Source organism: Xenopus laevis, chromosome 3S, assembly GCF_017654675.1.
Source record: "Xenopus laevis strain J_2021 chromosome 3S, Xenopus_laevis_v10.1, whole genome shotgun sequence".
NCBI lineage: Eukaryota > Metazoa > Chordata > Amphibia > Anura > Pipidae > Xenopus > Xenopus laevis.
This window is the reverse complement of record NC_054376.1, coordinates 125,893,406-125,903,169: the sequence shown is the minus strand read 5'-3', so window position 1 is coordinate 125,903,169 and position 9,764 is coordinate 125,893,406. Positions and strand designations below refer to the sequence as shown.

General features: G+C 45.2%; 1 protein-coding gene across 1 annotated transcript; it reads left to right on the top strand.

Annotated features, from left to right (window-relative positions):
• Positions 1–4,327: 4,327 nt before the first annotated feature.
• rln3.S (relaxin 3 S homeolog) lies at positions 4,328–8,163 on the top strand. The gene is made up of 2 exons (XM_018239581.2): positions 4,328–4,811; positions 7,587–8,163. The coding sequence occupies exons 1-2, from the start codon at positions 4,631–4,633 to the stop codon at positions 7,877–7,879; spliced, it is 474 nt and encodes a 157-aa protein (XP_018095070.1). The 5' UTR covers positions 4,328–4,630; the 3' UTR covers positions 7,880–8,163.
• Positions 8,164–9,764: the final 1,601 nt, after the last annotated feature.

Sequence of the window (9,764 nt, the reverse complement as noted above, 5' to 3'; positions counted from 1 at the left end):
ACACCAACCCTTTTATAAAACCTTAAAGGTTTTGCGTTGCAATGTCTTTCCTTGCTTTCCCAAGGAATAAAATGTCTATATCCTGTAACAATGGGTGAATTATTACCAATTGTGAGACAGAGTTCAGGTAGGCATAGGAGTCAATGAGCATACTGTTACTCCTCCTCCTATCTTTGGATTGGCTTATTCGAATTTTACGGACAGGCTATGGTCTATTAATACATGCACTGTTTTCGGCGTCAAACTAGCCTTTGACAAAGCTCGTGCTTCAGTGAGTGAAAAGCGCGTCAGGCGCAAAAACTTTTTTAAACTATTAGGCAGGGAGACGGTATTTTCAGTCTGGGGGGAATGGGCGGAAAGGTGGAAGGGTGATTTGTGCGCCGCAAGTAGCCTAAAATCCGCTGCTATTAGTTACTCCCACACTGTTCCTGGGGAGAATGAAGGAGATGGTGGTGTGCTGGGCAGCCATCAGGGGGGGACAGGGGGGAGAGTTGTAGGGGGCCTGAGGGTAAGGGGGCCCGGCCACGCCACACTTACTTAAATAGCCAGGCCCCCCATCTTTCTGAGAGCTGCTGACTTTGGGAAGGCATGGACGTTTAAGGGGCCCTGGCTACCAATTTTCTCATAATGTGGGGGGGGGGGCCCTGGCCACCAATTTTTTTTATATTTATTAACATGTGGGAACCCTAGGCACCAATATTTTTTTTTGTTTTTTTACTGTGTGGTGGGGGGCGAACCTATGGGGTGGGGAGGGCGGACCTGTAGGTGGGGCTTGCGGTGGGTGCAGCCCAGGGGGCCCAGGAAATTTTGTCGTATGGGGCCGTGCGATTTCTGATGGCGGCCCTGCTGGTGCGGGAGGGAGTAGGTGTCCTGCGCAATATTACATTCTCCTTGGCCAGTATCTGAATAACTCTCCGCCAACATCGCACAGATTTGTGCGTATCTAGAGGGAGCGGTGCGGTCTCGATTTAGGTGATCGTACCAGTAATTTTTCTAAACGTAGTATTGACCAAGCCCGCGGTGGTTAACTCTGCTTGATTTGGTTGCATCCGCGGGGGATACCATTATAAGCACCCGAAAGCAAACATATGTGAGACCAGCGCTACTGAAATGCTAAGTACACTAAGCTAATTACGTTGGTGATATTTGTGGTTCTGAACCAACATATTATATCAGAATCATACACACTGTGTAATACATGCGGACAGTACTAGCGGTGTTAGAACCATAAATAAAAACGCCATTGACCTCGCCTTCCTGCACCACAAATTGATTTAACAAGTGTTTATATCAACTGAGTTAACCAACCCAGCATAGAATCTCTATCTACCGTCTATAAACTGATGACCCAGAGTCATAACCGCTTTTCTCTCCTAATCTTTCTTTTACACACTTATTTTCGGTTTATTTTAATTACTAGAATTAAAAGTTACGTTTCATTTTATTTGGGACTCTCAGGGGGGTATATATCAAGGGTCGAATTTCGAGGGGTTAAAACCCTCGAATTCAACCATCGAATTGAAATCCTTCGAATTCGAATATCGAATTTGAAGGATTTAGCTCTAAAATAAGCATTCCATCGATTCGAACGATTTTCATCGATCGAAAGATTTTTATTCAATGCCAAAAACTTGAAAATGCTTGTAGAAGGTCCCCATAGGCTTATAATGCAATTCGGTAGGTTTAACTTGGCGAAGTATTGAATTCGAAGGATTTTTCTGATGGAGATATGGCTCCTGCTACACTGTTTCAAGAGTCAGAACCAGCAGTGAAAGCAGCTCATAGCAAGGGACAGGCTCACACACAACAGCCTGTTTTATGACTTGACATTGTCTCCTAACACTTTCACCCATTGCATTGTCTCTTCTACATAAATCCATTGTGACGTCGACTCCTGCTCATTAGTATTTTAAGGAGCCTCACGTCAGAGATATGATCCCGGTGGTGACAGATGGATTCTTTTGTTAATGAAATGTTAGGGCAGCGAGGAGCAGGTTAGCCGGCCCTATCTGTGGCTGTTTGATGGTATCACTTGGCCGCTGACATTATACCAGACAAAGGGAGACGTGTCACAGCGAGGGGAGCTAATGAAATCTAGATTAGGAAAGTTCAACCTATCACCATGCAAATAGATTTATGCATTTGTATAAGGATCTGTAATTCTAATGAGCAATGCTGCTGTTGCTGATGTCACAATTACCCAAATTACACCTGTGCTGGAAGGTATATACATTCCCAAAGAGCATCTCTAATCACTGTCGCTGGGCATAAAGGGCACAACACACAGGACTCCATGTTTTTACCCTGAGACCCAAATCAACAAAGGCTCCAGATATTCCAGTTTAAAGGGGAGGTTCACCTTTCAGTTAACTTTTAGTATGTAATAGAATGGCTAATTCTAAGCCACTCTTCAATTGACCTTCATTTTCTCTTCAGTTCTTCTGACTCTTTCCAGCTTTCAAATGGGGGTCACTGACCCCATCTCCGCGTTCCATGCTCCGTAAGGCTACAACTCTATTGCTATAGCTACTTTTTATCACTCATTTTTCTATTCTGACCCTCTCCTATACATATTCAGTCTCTTATTCAAATCAGTGCATGGTTGCTAGGGGAATTTGGACCCTAGCAACCAAACTGCTGAAATTGCAAACTGGAGAGCTGCTGAATAAAAAGCTAAACCACAAATAATAAAAAATTTAAACCAATTGCAAATTGTCTTGGAACGTCACTCTCTATTAACCATTGGGGTGTATGCTATGTAATGGTGAATTAAGTGAATTTAAGTCCCTTTCTCTGTGATTGACACAATGTTTTATTGGAAAAAAAATGTTTTTGTTCTAATAAATAAATTGTGTAAATGAGAACCTGGTCCCTAGTCATATCCCTAGAATACGTATTTTTGACTATTAGTGACTGTAGTAGTCAATTAATTTCTTAAATGAAGGGTCTGGAATGTGTAAGAGGCCATGTAGTATGGATATAATATAAACAGTGGGATAAGAAACCCTGTAATATGTATAAAATGACTGTGCGGGTATTTAAGGGATATGACCAGTAACAGCCACGCCTCCTCTGATGAAGTGCCCAATAGTGCGAAACGCGTCAGGAGGGAGTGGATTTTGTTTAACAATTTGCCAACCGCCACGTTTAATGTAAGACTACAATACCCAGCATGCAATGGGGCTGACGTGTAGAAGTCGGGAGTTACTAGATTTTGGTCTCTGTACCCCAGTCTCCCGTCCCATCCTAGGGGCAAATTTACTAAAGGGCGAAGTGACACGCTGGTGCAGAAGGCCGTCATTTCTGAACTTTGCCGATTTACTAACGGTCTCTGGCTCCCTGACGCCTGCTGAATTTGCTCTCTGGCGAATGGACGTAACTACGCAAATTCACTAAGATGCGGATTTTAATGAACGTTACCTCTTGCGCCAGACTTGCCTTCACCACCTCAGACCAGGCGAAATGCAATAGAGCAAATAGGAGTTCCTCAAAAATACTTGAGAATCCCAAAAAACGCTGGTGTTTTGTACTTTTTTCAGGGTGATTGGCTGCAAAAGAGCAGAATTTTTTGGGGGGAACCGGCTTCCCCCCTACATTTCCTAACATTTGGCACCTAAACTAAACACTGGGCTCATGTGTAGGGCAATATAACAACTTTATTTTATTTTATTAAGGTTCCCTGGACTTGTGTAGTGTAATGTATTTGCTGCAACGTATACGTCCATTGTACTTAAACTTCACGCCGTACGGAAATAAACCAACGCTAGTGCAACTTCGGCAGCATTCGGTGCCCCGGACACCATTTTGGATTTTAGTGAATTAGTGTTGTCCTGGCGAATCTACGCCTGACGAAGTGTTGCGCTGTGAGCAAAGCCGTCTCTGGCGAATTTTTGGAGGTTAGTAAATTTGCCCCCTAGTGTTTTCTAATGACTTCCCTCAATTATAGACAATTTTGGGGCAAAAATCTCTTGGTCACCAAAATGTCTAGAGGTTGACCAGTTTTACCCATTTTATTGAAGTTGTATATGTATTATGGGGTCCCTATATCTTCTGGGTCCCCCTCTGTAGTTACTCCTCTGGTGACGGGCGAATCTGTCACATTTTGCTCCATGGAAAAATATCAAAAACAGTGAAAATTTGAAAAAGGCGTATTTTCACATATATTCATTTCTTTTTTTAGACTTTTTTTTCACTGCTCATATTGGGCTATTTTTGGGCTACTTTTGAAGTGCCTCTTGGCTAGTTTTGGGCTGGTTTTGTAGCGGACGTTTTGAAAATTAGACCTGGCAACCCTGCTCAGCGATACAGTTGCCCAGAGACTTGGGAGACTTTTTTACCCACAATGGGACAAAGGTTCCCCCTACACTGAGCACAGTTGTACTTGGGGAGCAGTTTGTTGGCAAGTGATGGTGCACTGAATGAGTCAGGGTGATGGCACCCAGTGACGAGTCTGGAATAATTACTGGCTTATTATACTGCCGAAAGGTTATCTCTCCTCTCAGAGGCTGGTCTAGGGAGGGGGGCCACCGAGCAGGGTCCTTATCTCAAAGCTCAGGCCCCCATGGTCAGCTTATAAGTGGCCGGTCAACAGCCATTGAGATTCACATTCCTCCAGTAAGAGGCTGGCATCATGCAGCGTGTGGCTCCCGCTCTCCTGGTGGTCCTGTGGCTATTAGCCTGGCACAGCGGCACCCACGCCACCAACAGAGTCCCCACGCTTGGGATGAAGCTGTGCGGCAGAGAGTTCATACGTGCCGTTATCTTCACATGTGGGGGTTCCCGGTGGAGAAGAAACGAGGTGCTGCAAGCAGGTGGGTAACTCCCGCAAACTTCCTAAAGGGGCAAATGGGTGCGGGCAGTATTGTACCCAGTATCACATACGGTTCAGTTTAGTTTGCTGTTGAAGCACTATTTGTTTTTCCCTTCAAACAATGTAGCAGAAGTAAACTCTCCTCCGGGTATGATCTTTCAGCAGTCAGAACCAGCAGTGCAGAGCTTGCAAACAGAGCTTTCAGCAGCAATGGAGGAAATGGCGCATATGTAGGGAATGATTAGACGCAGAGACACATTAAGCCAGTTTCATATTTTTTTTTACCTTTCTTTGCTGCCCGATTCCATATTGTAAGCCATGTCCTTTAACCCTTTAAGTGCTGGCAAATGTAGACATGACAGCGCCAACAGTGCCGTCGATTCTCTGTACCCAGGATGCGATTTTGGATATATGCCTCTCCACGTGTTTATGGGCAACACAAGGCGTGGCCAGAGCAACAGGCAGCAGCACTTATAGAGTTAAAGGTGCCACAAGGCAACTTCTTATGCACAGGAAGGATATAGGAATGGCAGCGTTGGGCTAGTTATTTTACCAGTGCAACTGGACGTCCTGTTGATGGGCTGGGATTAGGGTTGCCACTTTACCCCTGTAAGGGCAGGACTCCACGGACTATTCCGGCGTGATCCAACGCACTGCGCAAATGCTGCAACGCGATCCAGCAATAGAATTACTTACCTGCAACAAGCAGATTTTTGCACCCTACATGATAAACGGGCCTTTGTCCCCTACATTTGTCATGTGTCACATGGAGCAGTGCAGGTCTTTGCCTTCTCCTGCTGCTAATGACGGGTAACTCCCAGCATGCTCAGTCCTTATCATTATACACCCACGAGCTGCTGCTCCATAATAGCGGCAATCAAGTGCTATTGTGGGGCCTTTGTGTGTGTTTAATGGTGAGACCTGTATCGGGGGCTCAGGGTGGGTTTGGTAGATAACACTTGTGTCCAGCTGTTGCTTTGTGATTGTGTGTTGCATTTAGCACTTTGTCCTTTGCATCAGAATATAAAGAAGGGCAACTTTTATATTAAATGCTGTATGCCAATAACATGCTGATTTACAGGGTCAGAACCAGGGACCCCCAGCTGATTGTGTAAAGGGGCAAAATGGGGTAGTTCTGATTATCAAAGACTAATCCCAGGCACTTTAACAAAAAAAAATCTCCTATGTTATCCCTTTACATTGAGTGCCTCTTGGGGGTGCCATGTGGGTTTCTATTTGACAATATTTTACAGGATTAAAATGATACTTGGTGCCTACATGTGTCTGCGCAGCACCCACTGTGTATGGGCATCCGCCATACTGGAGTAGTGTACAAATCAACAATGGAAACTCGGAGCCCTTCCTCATCATTGCCAGAAATGTCTGAGATTTGTCTGAGATGTCATTATGCACCTAAAGTCCCAGTTATAGACACAAGGCTGCAGGCTGAGTTATACAGGGAACTCTGAGTATCACTCATGTATTATAAGGGATAATGTACCCCCTACTGTAAATGATAAGGATATTAGAAGTCACTGAGGGGTTGTTCTGTGACCATATAAAGGCACAAGGCTGCAGGCTGAGTTATACAGGGAACTCTGAGTATCACTCATGTATTATAAGGGATAATGTACCCCCTACTGTAAATGATAAGGATATTAGAAGTCACTGAGGAGTTGTTCTGTGACCATATAAAGGCACAAGGCTGCAGGCTGAGTTATACAGGGAACTCTGGGTATCACTCGTGTATTATAAGGGATTATGTACCCCCTACTGTAAATGATAAGGATATTAGAAGTCACTGAGGGGTTGAACTGTGACCATATAAAGGCACAAGGCTGCAGGCTGAGTTATACAGGGAACTCTGAGTATCACTCATGTATTATAAGGGATAATGTACCCCCTACTGTAAATGATAAGGATATTAGAAGTCACTGAGGGGTTGTTCTGTGACCATATAAAGGCACAAGGCTGCAGGCTGAGTTATACAGGGAACTCTGAGTATCACTCATGTATTATAAGGGATAATGTACCCCCTACTGTAAATGATAAGGATATTAGAAGTCACTGAGGAGTTGTTCTGTGACCATATAAAGGCACAAGGCTGCAGGCTGAGTTATACAGGGAACTCTGGGTATCACTCGTGTATTATAAGGGATTATGTACCCCCTACTGTAAATGATAAGGATATTAGAAGTCACTGAGGGGTTGAACTGTGACCATATAAAGGCACAAGGCTGCAGGCTGAGTTATACAGGGAACTCTGAGTATCACTCATGTATTATAAGGGATAATGTACCCCCTACTGTAAATGATAAGGATATTAGAAGTCACTGAGGGGTTGTTCCAGGGCTGGACTGAGAGTCAAAATAGGCCCTGGCATTTCAGGTACAAAGAGGCCCAATCAGCCTACACAGAGGCCCAAACAGACCACACCAGCCCACTAAATACTGACTTTCTATGGCACTTTATAGCAGCCTCTCTGGCATTTGCCAGAACCCACAGATTGCCAGTCCGGGCCTGGGTTGTTCTGTGACCATATAAAGGCACAAGGCTGCAGGCTGAGTTATACAGGGAACTCTGAGTATCACTCATGTATTATAAGGGATAATGTACCCCCTACTGTAAATGATAAGGATATTAGAAGTCACTGAGGGGTTCTGTGACCATATAGACCATAAATGAATGTATCAGGATGCATTTGCCTACAGTCTGTCTGTGCACTAATGATCCAATGTGGGGGGCATATCCTTTGCACCCCCGGCTTCTCTTGTAGGGGAACCTGCTGAAGTCTTTGGAAACTTGGTCTCTGCTGACGTGAATTCCGAGGAGGAGGACATGTTGAGTGAATGGGCGAGCAGCCTGCGACCCCACAACAGTGAGATTGACTATGGGAGTGTGCGGCACTGGAGAGACACCACAGGGGGGCGGCACGGCATGGCGGCGGCGGCAGCAGCGGAGGAAACACTGAGGGGGGTGGAGAGAAGAGGGAGGGAAGCCGCATTGGGATTATCTAATACTTGTTGCAAATGGGGGTGTAGCAAGAGTCAAATTAGCTCCTTGTGTTGAGAGGGAGCAGGTGACTGGGACATTGTCTGGAATTAAGGAGCACTCCGGGGTGCTGGGGTCGTGTACATGTGTAGAACAAGAATTATTATAATTATTATGAATGTGTGAGTGAGTGTAGAGTAGAGTAGTGTAGGGGCATCTGGGGCAATGTGTGTATTATCAATATATATATATACAATACATTTTCAATCCTGTATTCTGCCTCTTTCTTTCATGAATATACAGATATACAATGGGAGGAGGCAAGTTTATTGCATTCTGGGAGAGGAGTTTGTGCTGCTGGGGGGACTTCAGGGTTGGTACAGTCCAGTAAGGACCCCATTCATAGATATAGTGTAAAGGGCCCCACCACCATGAACTGCAAATGTGAGGACCCTTCTGCAGTCCCCTGTAGAAAACCTCCATCTTTAAAAATGCCAAGGGCTTGACCCGCATGTCTTTCCCCTGCCACAGACTTGTTCAGCTCAGAGACTATTTGTAGCTCATCTAGAGGGGAATGGTTTGAATGCAGTGAAGGCTACACTCAGATCTAGAGACTTTGCAGCAGTGCCATTTTCCAAAGATTTGAGCAGGGACTTTTGTGCAGTTGGTTTTGCCGGCATGTCCCACCTAGTGACTTCTACAACTTTATTGTTACTCTGCCCTTCTCCTGCTATTGCCAATAAACATTGATGTTAGGCACCAAGATTTAAGAGATGGAGATCACTGCCCCTTAGAGCTTACAATCTAAATAGACACAAGCAGAAGTGCTGCCAATCACAGTGGTTGGGGTACAAGCTAAGTGCAGAGAGAAAGGTTTACGGTGGGGGGTAACAGTGGATATGGGGGCTGTGTAATATGGTGGCTCTGTGAGGAAAGAGAAGACTAAGAACGTGTGGAGGCACAAGGGAAGACATTATGAGGCCAGAAGGAGTGAAAGACTTGATGCAGGCGTTAATAGTGGAGAATTCTCATGTGTCCAGGCTGCTGTACCCCCAGTAATGCGGCATCTTTGCAAGTCTTAGAGGGTCCAGTTATATGAAGGGCCTGCATTTTTATAATGTCTATTTGCTTCTAGATCAGGTCTGTCATCGTGAATTTTGGGGGTCCTATACTACTAAAATAGCAGCCCCCCAGGGCCCTAATTATTAACTCAGTGGTTGTCTCGGCCCCTGGGAGGAGGGTCCTATCAGCAAGCAGAATGGGCCTCAATTTAAAAAAATGACACCCTACATGCCCCATGATGCCACCCCCAACAATTTATGATCCACCCAAACTCCACAAACCACATCCCCTTCATGACTCCCAAATTACACTCTTACACCTCTTGTAGCCTCTGTGTCTCCCTGACTGCGCCCCTGCTTCTAAGCTTTCCATTGTCTAAACAAATAGAAAAATGGCATCACCTATACGGCAATTGTCCAAGCGCTTGGGATTAGATCCAGTAGTGGCCACTAGATTGTTTATAAGTGGGCATTGTGGGCATGTGTGTGTCTGAGCTGTGTGTGTGTGTCTGAGGTGTGTCTGAGGTGTGTGTGAGTGGCTGAGTTGTGTGTGTGAGTCTGAGTTGTGTGAAAGTGTCGGAGTTGTGTGTGAATGTCTGAGGTGTGTGTGAGTCTCTGAGTTGTGTGTGTGAGTCTGAGTTGTGTGTGAGTCTGAGTTGTGTGTGAGTGTCTGAGGTGTGTGTGAGTGTCTGAGTTGTGTAAGAGTGTCTGAGTTGTGTGTGAGTGTCTGAGGTGTGTGTCTGTGTGTGAGTGTCTGAGTTGTGTGTGAGTGTCTGAGTTGTGTGTGAGTCTGAGTTGTGTGTGTCAGTGTGTGAGTGTCTGAGTTGTGTGTGTGTGTCTGAGGTGTGTGTCTGTGTGTGAGTGTCTGAGTTGTGTGTGAGTGTCTGAGTTGTGTGTGTGTG